Source organism: Phyllostomus hastatus, unplaced genomic scaffold, assembly GCF_019186645.2.
Source record: "Phyllostomus hastatus isolate PE091 unplaced genomic scaffold, TTU_PhHast_1.1 phas_scaffold_1674, whole genome shotgun sequence".
Taxonomy (NCBI): Eukaryota; Metazoa; Chordata; class Mammalia; order Chiroptera; family Phyllostomidae; genus Phyllostomus; species Phyllostomus hastatus.
Genome location: NW_025334011.1, coordinates 6,087,199 through 6,103,149, shown reverse-complemented (window position 1 = coordinate 6,103,149; position 15,951 = coordinate 6,087,199). Strand labels below are relative to the sequence as shown.

The window sequence follows — 15,951 nt, the reverse complement described above, 5'->3', positions numbered from 1 at the left end:
TAACACATCTCTGTTGCTATCATACACCTGAATCCCATCATTCTGCTCTACATAGATTTGTTCTCCCAATGTGCAGTTTAATACAAGTGCCATCACACTATGGACCATGGGCCAAATCTAGCCCAGCACCTGTCTTTGCAGGTTCAGTTTTATTGGAACACAATCATACCCATTCATTTGCACATTATCTACAACTGGTTTTGTGATACAGTGGCAGAGGTGAGTAGTTGTTCTAACTGTATGGCACACAAAGCTGAAATTTTTACTATCTGGAAGAGTTTGCTAACCCCAGTACTAGTATATTATCCTCAGTTATCACAGGAGTCCAGTAAAAAATATGTATGTCTATGATCAATGTCATTACATTGAATTACCATTTAGGATATATTTAATTATGGTTTTCCTCATTCCTTACATAAAAACACTTAAGATAAAAAAAAAGTGTATAGTGTAGTATGGCTAACAGCTCTTGATAAAATATCTTCCCACTATGACATCTCTGAAAAAACAGAAAAAGATGAAACTTCCACCACCAAAAAGTAGAATAGCCAACCTCCTGCCACTGCCGAGAGGAAGTCCCACGGACCACAGACATTCTGTGGCCTTCCTTTGCTTTGTAAGCCTCAATAGAAATAAGAATCATCATGTCTTCCCAACTCTCTGCCTTCCTATATTGAACACAACAGGGTCTTCATCCCTCCAGTGTGTGGCTGCTGCTGTTTTAGGCAGTCGGGGTGCCTTGATATCTCCTTTTCTACATGTAGTCAGAGCCCAAAAATTAAAAACAAAAGAAAAGAGTAGGCATTATGTGTTGGAGGAGGTAGAGGGAGTGATGAAAAGCCAGGATGAGAGCAGGAGGACCCCTTGAAAGGGAAAGCGTACAGTTACTGAAAGAGATAGAAAGAGTCCTTTGCAGCAGTTCAAACAGGAGATTACAGATTTCGTGTCCTTTATTCAACATGTAGGAGGTTCAGGAGTGGGTTTAGGAAGATGTGATTTCAGTTCAATAGAGCTACACCACGTGAAGCTCGCCAGACCCGTGGGCCAGGGGGACACGCACATTTCTTAGCATCTGCTTAAGGCTCCCCGAGAGGGAATTAGTCAAGGGCAGGCCTCTTACCCTTGCAGCTTCATGCAGTGGGTATGGGCAGATTTCTCTTGATCAAGAATAAACAGAAAGAAAGAAACTTGAGGGAAAACTCTGAAGAACAAGTTAAAAAAATAACATTCTGAAGATTTCCAGGAATAGCAGATTTCTGAACACTACTTACTATAGGATCTCAAAGAAAAGACTCAAAGGCCATTTTACAACCTCAGCAAGATATAAGAAAAGGCAACCTTTATTAAATACAAGCAGAAAGTAATAAAGAAAGAATAAGCATTGGTATAAAAAATAGATGAACTGGTGATAGAAGAAATAAAGAAGAATCAAAAGAAAATTAATATGAAATCTTCAAATTAAAATCAGTACTGAAGGCATTAAATACAAATGCAAGCAGCTCTCTCCATAATGCCAGAGAAAGACAAAGAGCAAAAAATGAGAGAGAACATGATTGATAATGACGGGAAAGACAGGGCAGCAACCTGAGAATCATACGCGTTTCGGAAGAAATGAGAACAGCTGGAAAAATATAATTAATCAAAGCTATAACTGAAGAAAACATTTCAAAAACTGGAATACAGGATAAAAGGGCTTCACAGTGTTCCAGGCAAAATGTATAAAAAGACACCTCACCTAGAAATTTTCCATTTTCTGGGGAAAATGTTTGAATTATAAAGATGAAGAAACATCCGGCAAGAACCCAACAGAGTGAAACTAGCTGAATATAATGGAACAGAAAACTGACTTCCATGGCACTGAATTCTAGAATTCAATGGAAAGAAGACCATAGGGCTGAGATGGAAAGAGAACATAATCGTCCCAATTTTAGACTCCCCCCCGCCCCAGTATCTTTCATAAATACAGAAAACTAGAAAATGGTTCTTAAATACTTAGTGGCTCAGAAGACAAAAAAAATCCGAGGATGAAATTCAGTCTCCCCAGGTTAATCAATATTGGAAATGGGAAAATTATAGTATTTTTTTTAAAGTGGCAGTAACAGTGTCAGGAACAGCTCTCAGCAGACCGGAGAGGCCACTGCAATGAGCCTACAGAAACATGGCTGGGTCCGAGAGCTTCTCACACGGCATCTGGACAACAACTGAGAGCGAGCAGTTTCGACAGCTACAGCACTCACTGAGGGAACTGCTCCTTATCTGAACACAAGAAACTTCTCCTTTCATCAAGGATTCTCACCAACTTCTAAAATGTGATTATAACTATGCCAACAATCAGATGCATCCACCTTTGCCTACCAAAAAACTGAAATGAATTACAAAACAAGTTTATAATGGTCTTTTTGAATGACAGGAATATGGTTGATCATTTTCTTTCTGCCTTTTCCAAATTTTCCTTATGAATTCCTTTTATAATAAAAAAAACCCTTACATTAAAAATCAAAATTTTCAGCCCTGGCTGGTGTAGCTCAGTGGATTGAGCGCGGGCTGCAAACCAAAGTGTCACAGTTTCGATTCCCAGTCAGGGTACATGCCTGGGTTGCAGGCCATGACCCCCAGCAACTGCACACTGATGTTTATCGCTCTCTCTCTCCCTCCCTTCCCTCTCTAAAAATAAGTAAATAAAATCTTTATAAAAAATCAAAATTTTCTAGAGCTCAAGACATTTCTCCTGATGAACTTATGTTTTTTAAAATATTTAATGAATTAACACATATAAAATACTCAGAATCATGCTCAATGGTATTAGCAACTATTGTTATTGTGATTATTATTCTCTATAAATGCTATGAATCTCATCATCGTGTGGAGCAATGTAGCACAACGGTTAAAACCACAAGTCAGGTGTGGCCTGTCCAGGTGGTGACGTAGAACCGCCTACGTTGGAAGCACTGACACTTCCGAACTCTGGTACCTTGAGCAAGAGGCCTACTTCTCTGTACCTCAGTTTTATCTACTGTAAAATGGCGTGATAATGATAACACCTACTTCATAGGGCTGCTATGAGAATTATAAAAGCTCTTAATGATTGGTGCATAATAAATGCCCAATGTGTAGTGATGATAAACAGTAATGGTAATAATGTTTCTGTCAAAAATGCTTATTCTACAGCACCTCTTTAATCATCAGAACATCCAATATTTAATACTGATATTAAATAAAAAATAGTTCTAAATAATATGACAGTTTTTTTTTGAAAATTATGTCAAGACAGAAATATAGACTTAATGATGCAGAGTGATTAAAATCAACCTATTTCCAAGCCTCCAGAATGCTTGCATATCAACTAGCTCTCTAGTACAGTACCAAATTCCTTCTTTTAAACCATGCAGGCTATGTGTTGGAAGCTGCCATTTGAAGCTAGAATTCATATTTAATGTTTCTAAAAGTGGGAACCAGTGGTTAAGTTTTTAAAGATTTAAAGAAAAGGGTCACAATGGGCTGTTTCCTCCATCCCTTCTCCCACCTCCTTCATCATAATGGTGGCAAACTGCTTAATTACCCTTCATTCCAGAGCAGACGAAGCCCTGCAATGTGTAAATCCAAATACCTCCACACAACAGTGTCTTGGAAAGTAAGACACTATGTGACTCTACCCAGAAGCTCATTTGCAACCTTCAAGCCGGGACAAGGCTCTGTGATGAACGGGGAGATGTGACAAGAGCATGGCTGGTGTCGCGTGGGCCATTCGATCTAGTCTTTCACCTAGATGCATTTTCCTTTTGTTTGGCATTTAGCATTTCTTGTCTAATTGCATTTTGTCTGCCTTTAAAAATATCACCCGATTGTCACAATATGCCACGTTATTGATTTGGTTTGTCTGACACAAAGTGCTGCTCTGTATCAACTGAATGTTGGCTTCCAGCTTTTTCTTAGATCAAAAATGAGCTATTTTTCCACTGGAGGCAAACTCCTTTCGTGGTTATCTGTCAACTGCCAAGAAACCACCGTAGGAGTCTCTGGAAGAGTAAAAAGAAAAAAACCTATAAAATATCATGTATACTACATTTATTTGCAATTGATTTTCTTTTTAAAATTTGTGTGATGAGCCCAATGCTTTGAAAGTCAGATCAGCTTTAAATGAACAATAAGCTCCCTCTACTTTAAACCACTCCAGAGAAAATCAATCGTTATAAGAATTAAATAGTGTACACGTGAATAATCATGTCTAAACATGCACATGCCTTCAAAATGCAGCATAAACCTCTGCATTGACAAACAGTAACAAACCTGATCAATATGAATGAATTTTCCAGATGTTGGGCTTGACATTTTTGAAACAGCTGCAACTAGGGCAGGAAGTGACTTTTCGGGTACCCTCAAGGCTCAATTTCATATTGGTGATTAGCCTAAATGGCTGGTAATTAGGCTTAACTGCAGCTTCTCAGGGTAAAAGAAATGTCACAGTGGTGGTCTCCAAAAGTATGAGAGGAACAAAACAGCCCGGGCTTTTCGCTCCTACATTTATTTCCAAGGCCTGCCTGACACAATCCCAGGAGGGACTCCATGTCCCTGTACGGCGAAGTTCCCAGGCTGCAGAGGGTCCGTTCTGAGGCTGTCTTCCTTACCTGGTTACAAAACAGAGGCTGACACTGAGCTGTGAAGCATTGGGTGACCCCGTCTCTACACACGCATTTGGCACACCGACTCAATGGCCAGTCCTCCCCATCCTGAAACACATGGCCTTCAGGAGAACAGGGTTCTGGAAGGTCAGAGAAATAAAAGTTACTGGGGGGGGGTCTGCGGGGGCTTGGACTTGCCCATTCCAGGCTGACTGCATGAGTCTGTGACCAAGGCCCAAAGCAAAGAAGGGGGGCCGTTCTTAGGGGTTAATGCTTTGCAGTCATTGTATGGAGTTAACAACTCTCCCTATTTTGTAAGTGAAGTCCCATGAGACAACACAGCATATACTGGGGCTTTGGTCCTCAGCCCAGGCACAGTCCCAACTCCCACTGCTTCCTTGCCTTCTGGGATGGGTTCTCAGCCTCCTGCTCCCAAGCCCATGCCCAGTGAATGCCGCCACCCTCCACTTCAGCCCGGACCTGGGCAGGGTGCCAGGGGAGTGCATGTGACCTGAGCACCAAGTGGCAGGGTGGGGTCCAGGGAGCCCATGGAGGTCTCTGCCCTCCCCTCCCCCAGCAGGTATCTCTGTTCCTGAGGGAATATGATATTACATTGCAGGTTTAAAACATGACAGGCTTGGAAAGACCACAGAAGAAAAAAAAAGCGTCCCCCACCCCCTGGCTTTTTGCACAAGCAGCCCTGCATTTCTTCAATTTGCACACCACCCAGCAAATTATGGAGCTGGCCCTGGCTGATCCTCCAGTCTTTCCAGGCAAAGTGCTTTCAATGTCTTGTCTTCATGGAGAGCCAACAAGAAAGCCTCCTAAAATGTAAGGAAGGACCCCACAAACTCAGACAGCCTACTCCCCACTCCACCCCTAAACTGTTGTTCAAGCATTTTTATTTGCTGGGTTATTTGACCTCAAGCAGTTCCAGTCCTTTCCTGGTGAGTGACATCTGAAATGCACAAGGCAAGCATCCCACTTCCATCACTTCCTAACATAGTTTTTAACCCTTGGAATGGTCGTCCAAGGTAAGAGATCGCCAGAAATGGAATAACGGTGAATCAAAAAGAAACCAGGCATTTTTTTAAAAGGAACAACAAAAAAAAGCAAGAATAGAGTACAGCTTCCAGGTACCATTAGGTAAAAGAATCATTTTAGCTATTATATGCCAGGAGAGAACAATGCAGCAATGACAATAATTCATATTTATTGTGAAGTGTGTACTACTTAGTTATATACATGGAAGCGGCTGCATATCTGTAAATGTAATAAAAGGGTACTTAGACCAAGAGTGAGTTCCAAGGAGAGGGCCTGGAAGTGGGCCCTGGCCTAATGAAGTGGGCCTCGGTGTGCAGGCAGGCATAGTCTCCACAGCAGAGGTGCAGTAAAGACAAATGAAATACCTGCTTCCCACTCTGTGTGTCTTAGGGAAAGTGTTGTGTCACCTCAAAGACCAGCAGCAGCATCAGTGACAGTGGTACTACATGCAGAAGTGATTTGCTCATTCTTCTCTCTGCCAAGAGGCAGGAGGTAGCCTTGTGGAGTCACATCAGAGGATCTTGTCCCTCCTCCCTGCCTGCTCAGGAGCTATGAATGCAGAGGGACGCACTTGGCCAAGGCAAAATAGATGAATCAGAGACTTGCAGGATCCCAAGTTTGGAATGGAGCTTAAAGATGTCTTCCAATCGCACTCTCTGCAACATCCCTTCCTGCCAAGTGCAAGGCTAAATCTTGTTCTAATAAGAAATGTGGTTGGGGATCTTTGAACCACATTGAGCATGAAAGAAAAGAGCTGGGATGTCACCAGGTGAGCCTCATAGGCAAAGAGGGAATCTTTCTACAAGCTGGTACTCACTCCCAGGGCCCACGCAGATGGGGCAGCAGCTGCCATCAGGGATGAATTCCAGCTCCTGGTGTTCACACGACAGCGGTGGGCATGGCTGGGGGCTGCATCGGACTTCCCCTTGAGTGCAGGAGCACACACTACACTGGGAAGCGGCCCACTCAGTCCCATGCTGGGCGTTAGGGGAAAAAAAGAGAAAGGTTATTGTCAGAATATAGGCTTTCATTTGGCCAAACACAAACCAACCTTCTTAAACGATGGACGGAACTAAGGACAGGATGAAGAACACTCTCAGCCTACAGGGCTGAAACCAGGGCTTGCAATATTCCAAGTCTAAAAACTGACTGCTATTTTTTTTATTACGCTAAGATTCAGATTTGAAATTTTCAGAAAACCACAAAAAGAAAATATAATTACCTCAATCTCATCATTTAAGAAATTCTATAAAGCTCAAAGTGAAATGCATACACATACACATACATTGACATAATTTTGTATTATGGTTATATTGTTTTCAATAGTTTTCATTCCAATTCCCTTTCTTTCTTCCTTCCTCCCTTCCTCTCTTTCTCTTTTTCTTTCTTTCTTCCTTCCTTCCTCCCTCCTTCCTGTCTTTCTCTTTCTTTCTTTCCTCCCTTTCTCCCTCCCCCTTTCTTTCTTTTTTCACCCTGATTAATTCCCACATTTATTCATATTCTTTCTCTCCCTCAACCCACCAGCCCTCCCCACTCCCCCATCCCCCACCCTCTCCCTCCTCTGTCCCAGTAATCTCATAGTCCTGGGGAAGTGTGACAGCCAGCAGGAGGCACCTGCTCCAATAGATTCTCACACAAACTGCAGAGCCAGCTAGTTCACACCCTGGGAGAGTGCCCATCTACACCAGGACAATGTCCCAAATCCACCTTAAACTAGGATGCAAGGTTCCCAATGCTAACATTGTGTCAGCGGTCTAACAGACCCCTGTTCTGAGGTATTATATGGTTTACTAAGGACCAAAAACATCTAAGTAAGTCACTCTCAGATGTGACGCAGATTAAAAGGAGGTGAGCCCCAAGTATAAAAAGTTACCAATATGTTGATTGTTTAGGGAAATAACTGTCAAAATATGCTTTCAGTGGCAGATGGAAAAATGGTGATCTTTTAGAAGAGGTAGGGGAAAATTTAGCTTAATAAATAAAGTTTTCTTCCTATAGCATTTTGTTAAATATTGGCACCCTCTTTTCTTTGCCTCTGTTAAATATAGGATATGATGATATCTGATTCAGCACAAATCACTATGGGCTTCTATTAAAAACATCACACATTCCAGGTGCTCTATCACCTAACATAATCTGGGGATTACGTCTGTGTTACTGAGAAGCATAGGAAATAAAGTCCCCTTGCTTCTCAATGAGCCAGTGTCCAGAATAATTAATTATTCATCTCTCTCAAACACAAAAGAACTCTGTCTAACCTAAACAAAACAGCACCTCTTTATTCTGCAAATTGCTGGCTGGTTGCAAGCACTCCAAATCTGACGTTTTGGAATTATTAATAACCAGTGCTGTTGTGGGGCAGTGATAATAGGCAGTCACAGTCCTTTTACTATTTGGGAACCAAGCCCTCACCTTATTGCCATGAAGACTACTTTCCTCTAAGTGGACTTACTGGGGACGCAAGAAGACAGTAATTCAAGTAATATGCTGAGTCAGACGAACCAAGGATTTCCTTGGATGCCTGCACATCCTTGGATCCCAGCTCGGCCCTGCCTGCTTTGTGGACTATGGGTGAGTAACTGAATCTTTCTAAATCTGAGCTTTGAGGTAGTTTATCAAAGAGCCAGCAGGGGGGTGGCAGGTAGAAGCAGCTCAATTCTCTCTCCAATTTCCATTTCATGAGTTCATGGGCAGCCTTCCCCTTCTTCATGCCTGTGTGCCCACTGTGATTGTAGGAATGGGCATGCATGCCCATGTCCTCTCCCATCGACGTGGACTTCTGCTTTAATTATATACAAAAGTTTCAAATTTAGCAGAGCATATACATGGGCAAGCCTACAACTACTCACAGGAGGCAACTGACCTTTATACTTTGAAAGGCCTAAGCAGAAAGCATAGGAAGAAATTATAAGAGAAAAATTGATAGGTTCTGATCAATTAAAATTTAAAAAGCCTGTCAAAATACATTATAAACAAACTTAAGAGGCAAATGACAAACTGATTTAAAGATCGCAAATTATATTAATTTATTATATTATATTAATTAGAATGAAACTCTGATATATAAAAACACTGGCAAGCAATAAAAACTTCATTTTTTCAAAGGAAAAAATGGCAATAAGCTTATAGAATATTCAACTTTCTAAATCAAAAGGAAATATTAATTAAAATAAAAAATAGATACTATCACTTAAATTCAGGTATGGGAAGAGTTAAAATGCATCGTAGTTGAGCGTTGGTGAAGCTGCAGTGGAGTGAGACTCTCCTGCCCAAGGCCTTCCTCACTGCAGCACCTGGAATCACTCAGCCCCAGGCTGGGGCTGGGGTTGACATTTGGCCTACGATATTCCAACCAGGTTTGTCATCAGACACAGACAACTACAGACTGATTTAATAAGGACCACAGATGTCACAGCTTCACTACTCAAAACACTTAGATGCTTTGACCTACTATTCTCACTTTTAAGAAGTTATATGAAGAAAATGGTCAATGATGCACAGAAAAGTTTCAATACAAGAAATTCCATTTCGCTGTTCTTTACAGGAAAATTAGAAACATTTTAGTGAAAACTGGAAGCTACCCAAAAGCTTACTAATAGGAAATCAGGTTCTCCAAGAGTATGCTAGGGAATTATTTACAACATAATATTCTATTTAAAAAGCAAGATGTAAACTATATATACAACATAATTACAACTATGTAAAAACATACGCCTCTATCCATCTATCTATGTATCTGTTCCTCTCCACTGCCACCCCCTCCACCCAAAACGGAAAGAACAGTAACCATGGTTTTTAGGGTTTGGGGATTACTAGTAGATTTTTTTTCTCTCCTTTTGTATACTTTTCTATTTTTGAAATTTTCATCAATAAACATATTTTTACTTTTGTCACCAGAGAGCAAATTACTGTTTAAAATATCTGATGAATCATCTATATATCTTAAGTACAGTAAAATTTTAAGATATAAAACAGCTTGAAGTGAACTTCTTTATTATATTACAAATTAGGAGATTACTTCTAAACATCTAGACATTTTACTTCATTAAAACAAGAGCTTGTTTTTTTGACTACTCAGAATTGCTAACTGTCATTTCTTAAACATTTGCAATCACACCACCTTTCAGAGACCACAAAATTAATTATAATAACAATCTGTCAATCACCCAAATAATTTCATCTGTAAAATGAGAGGGCTGCATTGGCTAACCTCTTTGGTAGCTTCAGACTCTCTAATGATGTAAATTTATTATCTTACTCAAGAGACATAAAATTAAGCAGGGGATTCTCCCTTCACAGCAAGCAGGGGAATTATGGGAATAGCAGAACATTCGGCAGGTAGCCTGCATCACTTGATGTCAGAGCCACAGAATGAGCTCCAGGTGGTGACTGACCCCAAGTGCAGAGTGAAGGAATCACTCCCCCTCTAACTCGGGGGTGGGGGAAGTCACCTAAGGCCCCTCCTTTTCCATCTCTTCCTCCAAGACGGTGACACCCCTCTCACCAAAGGAAACCTAGAGATCAAGGGGTTCAGCAGATGCTAATATATCATATATAAAGTATCAGTGCTCTATATACCTATTTACAAAAGCCTGATTTTTTATAAACACTGTAGCAACAAAAAGAGCATTGTAAAATCAAAGAATAATAGCTATACAATGCAACGCTCCCACGAGACCCGGGTTTAGCGATGCCATCAGAACCTCATTAATACTTTCAGAAAACATGGGCTTTTGACACTGGGTGAAAAGCACATTCTGCAGACAACATTTTAAATATATTCCTCTACACAGCCACTAACAAGTTGGTTTGGCTGTTGACATAAGTCCAAAGGTAAGATAAGATCGTAAAGTATTTACCTGGCTTAGTGACAGAACCACAGAATAATTTTTCTTCATATAATTTGTTCCTGTGATGAAGCTATAGAGGTAGAATACTAAGTATCTGGGAATGTTCAGTGTGTATTATAATTACACCCTCTAGGTTCAGGGGAACAAGGCTGCAGAATTCAATATTCATTCCTGTCCCCACACACATAAATTAGGTCTCCTCTTAGCCTCACAGACAGGCAGAGCAAGCAGACCTCTCCCTCCACGTTCCTCCATTCAATTAGATGCGGGCACCAGGGTGTTCCCACCTGCCACTTCCTTTTTTCGTGAATCTTCAAGCATTACCTTCTCAGACACAACATTATCTAGAGTCGGTATTAAACTAGTGCAGAGGAGAAGAAAGGGGATTAATGACCCTTTCCCCTCCCTTTCACAAGCTAATTTGTGGGGAGAAGAACAGGGGGAAAACACTCAATCCTCTTTAAGAAAACATATTTCAGGCTTGTCTCCCTGTCTGGCTGGCAAGACCAGGCAGAGATCCAAACACTCACTTGAGAGGACAGCTTTGGGGACATCATGGATGAAACAGTCCCCCATACACTGGCTATAATAAGACGACGTAAAGCTGTCAAATAACGTGAAGTCAACCAAAAGCCTCGAGTGTTTTCCTCACTCAAGGGAAATCGCAGAGACTTGTCCTGACTGGCTGGAGTGCCAGTTGTAGGAGGGGCCACCCACCCCACAGGAAGGGCGGTCCTGCGTGAGACTCAGCTGTTTCCTTCAGGCATGGCCTCCTCGTGCTGACTGAGTGCTACCGTCGTAGACTTGCTTTGTTTCAGCCCTATCCTCTGGGGGCATGGCCACTGATGCCCCTCCTGCCACACTCACTCTATCTTCACACCCCTTCTAAATCTCTCTTAGGGGAAAGCTTCCTCTTCAGATCACAGTCCCAAGTTCCTGTTTTATAGCTACTGGGAGAGAGTCTCCATCAGCTGCCCCATGGGATGCAAGCCAGAGGCTAGAGAGGATTACTGAGGTTCCGTGGGAGAGGAAGTACTCTGGAAACTGCTTTCCAAGCAAGCTGAAAGGGCAGAAAACAATTTTTTCAAGGGAATCCAAGATTCAGGAAGAAAACCTGTGATACAAGTGACAGATGAGACACAGAGCAAACCCAGATTAGCATTTAACCTCACAACAATAAACAGTATTAAGAAGGATTTGGCAACAATCTAGAGGAAGTGAGAAAAAGAGAGTAAAGGAACAACAGGAAGACTAGACACATGAGCATTTTGACTTTATTAATACTAAAATTAGAAGATTTTCATGTTGACTTAAACACAAGTCATTTTTCTATCTCTATTTGAAGAAGCAGACCACTAGCAATTTTTTTTCTTTCAAACTATCATTCCTTAAACATAGCTCTTTTCTCAGTTACTTCAAATACCAGAAATATAATTGTAACATTTTTCTGAGAGAGTGTACTTTGAAAGTTGCATATGGGAAAATGACGCACAGATACCCAGTGTAGAGCTCTGCACGTTATGTGCTACAGCAGAAAGGGTGAACTGCACAGAAGGCGGGCAGAAGGAAGACTTTCTGAACTATCCCAGAAAAAAGAGGCCAAGTAGATTTCTAACAGACCCATCAGCAGATCTGTGGTGCTAGGGCTGCCCAACCACACAGACACTTGGTCAATGACCAATGTGCCCTGGGGACGAGTACGTGAGTAAGTCAGAAAACGGGGTTACTCATTGTATGAGTCCTCTGGTCATCAATGTTCCTTGAGCACCTACTCTGGAGACACTTCAGTGCTAAGTCCAGCTTAGGTAGGAGGCAAGGAAGGTCATTCTAAAGATACAGAAAATGCCAGTGTTTTCGGGCCTCTTAAATCAAGACAGGAAGGTTGCACATGTGCAGATATATAAAATGAGAGAGCAAATGATATGCCATCAGAGCCGTCCATGCAAAGATTGCTTAATCTCTGCTTTCCCCCAGATCCTGATCTTATTTTGATCCCATGTGTTCCTATACTTGAGTGATTCAGCTTGGTGATTTTGACCTTGAACCACACATCTATTCCAATCATTATGAACTGACATAATTTCTGTCACCAGTCTGCCATGCTGCGCCTCCCATTTCACGGAGGAGCCTCTTCTGTGGGGCTGAGAGCTTACATCACCCAACATGACACAGACTGAATGGAGCAGCACAGGGTGATACACGGGTATGAAGACATTCCCGACACAGATCCTGCTGGGGTGCCTTTCAGAAGCACATTGTGCAGAAGTGAAAGAGTGGCTTCCTCGGGTAATTAGGAGACAGAGGCTCAAGTGAGATGATCCTGCCCCACGGGGAAAGTGCATTGTGCTCACGGAGTTTTAGGTGCGCACAATGAATAGCTGCCGAGAGTGGATATTATCAAACCTGCTAACCTGTGCTCTCTCCTGAATGGGCAGAGACACTAACTCGGAGAAAGTTTTGTATCAGGTGGAAGATGAGGATTAAAGCAAAGAGCCTCTTTCCATCACAGTCAACTTCACTTGCTGCCTCCAGGCATCTTGGGTAAAGATGAACTGTATCCATTGCATTTTCATAATTTCTGTTACAAAACTTGCAATAGTACTTTGAAGTCAGTATTTAGTATCTCAAAATTAATCCCAATGGATCTGAAATGAGAAATTATGAGGACCTCTAGGGTCAATTTCTAGAGCTGTGAGTCTAACGGGCAGAGGTGGGCACTTTCACCCTCTGGGGGAGCGTGGCCACACCTGCAGGCATTTCTGGTCATTAGGACTGGGGTGGGGCCATGTGCTACTAGCCTCTGGTGGGTGGGTAGAGGCCAGGGATGCTGCTAAATTTCTTGCAATGCCTAGGGCAGCCCCCACAGAAAAGCTTAAAATGTCAATAGTCCTCAAGTTTAGAAACTACCCTAAGGGAAAGAGCCCTGAGGCAGGGTAAGAAGACCAGGGTTCCAGGCCAGGTTATACCACTTATTAGCAATATGACATTGGACATGGGAATAATACCTGTTCCACTCACCCACCCAGGGCTGTTTGTAACTATCAAATGAAAAAATTGTATGTGGTATACGAAGACGAGTTGGCACTTTTATTATTTAGCATCATAACTTCTTCAACCTCAACATTCTCAGGCTAAGCTTTATACAGACACCAATTCAGTCTACAAATATATTCATGAGGCCTAAGGGATAAATAGGATGGTTTTAATCTCATTCAAGAAATCCAAATGCCTATGGAAAGTCAAATGAGCTTCCAGTTCTCCGCAGCCCAGACCAAAAACTCTCTCTTGTCAACACAAGGTTAGTATTCAGCTTTCCCTTGTCAATGACCTGCAGACAGAGAATCATCCACAGGTCAGAAAACACTTACTGCACGGATTTTCTCCGAATGATGGCAAGATCCTCGCGTTGTCGACACACACTCGGGGCAGCACTGGTTGGCGGCTATTTGAAGCGCTTCTCCCTGAACATTTAAAACAGCTCAGTGTAAAACAGTGGCAGCAAACACAGTCACGGCGGTTCATCGCACCCCAAGCCATCTCAGATCCACTAAATCTCATGAGCTTCCACAGGTGACAACAATAGACAAGATAAACCAAATAAACTAACAAAAAGGATTCTCTCTGTCAAGAGGAGCTTCTCTCAAAGATAAAATGAATCCCCTTATGAAAGTAATTTCTTTGAAAATTGTGTACATCTTTTCACATGTAACAAAGTGAAGAATTATATTTGCTAGAAATGCTTCATCTGAGTGTCACACAAGAACAACAGTGAGGGTGAGAGAAGAAACTGTTATCCTGACTTGGGTAGGGGTGAGGGGTGGCCACAGAGCTGGCAGGTTTTCCAGATCTCCTATGGAGGCTGGATGCAGTCAGCAGCAGGGAGCTGAGGTTGAGGTTCACCTTTGTCTGGGATGCAGAGTAGCAAGGCAACAGACTGAAGGTCAAAGCTGGGAGAGGAAACAGCATTGCTGAGCTATGATCTGTACTGTGGGGAACTGGGGAGAATTCATGGGCTCCAGTAAAGATCTACATTGTTTTTCAAGGCTTCTATAATTGCAACTGTGTCTCCTAACAAGATCGGATACCATCAAGGGAATCTGATCCCATGTGATATCCCAGGATTTATTGGAAGTTGTCACATTAATTAACCATCCATTTGCCACAGTGAAGAATCCATTTACATAAAAGTTATTAAAACTATGAAGCAAAGAGCTAATGTTTGTCTTTGGGGCCAGTGATTCTCCTATTGGAGAATCCTCTGATTTGTCTTATTCCATGCACACACACACACACACACACACACACACACACGTGTATCTTAGCATTTCCTCAAATCTAGAGATGTAGAACAGGCAATGAGTGATTTTGGTCAAAAATGGTAGGAAATACTACATTAGCCAGAAAATCATAACTTGTTCACAGAATAAAAGTCTACAGAGAATGCAGCTGCTAGAATTTTAAAAAGTGTGCATTAATGTTTCCTTGTTATTTTGGGCTGCATCTATTTAAAAAATTGTGCCTACAAGAGAACTGTAATTTTACATAACTACATTCACAAGAGTGGGTGAGAAATGGGAGTTAAGATTTTACAACTGTTAATCCACAAAACAGATAAATACACCAGTAACGGTAAGCTCCAAATTCTTCCTACTTGCTTTATAAAGGAGAAACAAAAGACATGAGATCTTATAAAATTCTATGTACTATGTAACGTTAATGACTTTTTAGTAAAGTGGCCTCTGAACCCCAAGAGAAAACTACACTTGTATAATTTCCACTAAGACAGTAAAATGTGGAAACTACATTTGCCTAATTTGCACTAAGAATTTCATACAGCTAGGAAATGAGATAAACCAAGTGTTGCTTATATTCCAACATGAAAACAGAGAGCAGGGAAGAAAGGCAGGTAGAACGAGAGATTTCAAGGGATATTATATGCCCCCAAATTAGTTTTCTTTTTTTCCTTCTTATTGACTTTGTTGGGTGACGCTGGTAAACAAGAGTACACAGGTTTCAGGTGCACAGTTCTACAACCCAGTCCGTACACTGTACTGTATGTTCACCACCCCAAGTCGAGTGTGCTCGTCACCGTTTACCCCCTCACCATTTATCCCCTCACATTCCCCTCCACCACCTCCCACTTCCTCCCCCAGCAACCACCACACTGGTGCCCATGTCCATGCGTTTTTTCTTGTTTATTTCTTTTTTGCTCAATCCTCCCAACCCTCCCCCACCCCACCCAGTACCCCCAACAGCTGTAAACCTGCTCTCTATGACTCTGCCTCTATTTTGCTTGTTAGTTTATTTGGTTTGTTACATTCCACATATGATAGTTTTCTTTGTTTTACATAAAAACTGATTTTCAGGTTTGGCCCTCAAAGCTCATTTCATAAATGTGATGCCCCTTGTTCACGAGTGGCAGCAGAGGGGTCTCCATT

At 41.8% G+C, this 15,951-nt stretch overlaps 1 protein-coding gene across 5 annotated transcripts in view; it reads right to left on the bottom strand.

The window, feature by feature from the left end:
• Positions 1–15,951, bottom strand: part of FRAS1 (Fraser extracellular matrix complex subunit 1) — a 428,720-nt gene that overhangs the window by 247,125 nt on the left and 165,644 nt on the right. For all 5 annotated transcript variants that reach the window (XM_045857864.1, XM_045857867.1, XM_045857865.1 and 2 more), the window contains exons 4-6: positions 13,882–13,974; positions 6,481–6,640; positions 4,626–4,759 (exon numbers count right to left, since the gene is read on the bottom strand). In XM_045857864.1, coding sequence (XP_045713820.1) covers positions 4,626–4,759; positions 6,481–6,640; positions 13,882–13,974 — 387 coding nt within the window. The remainder of the gene's footprint in view (positions 1–4,625; positions 4,760–6,480; positions 6,641–13,881; positions 13,975–15,951) is intronic.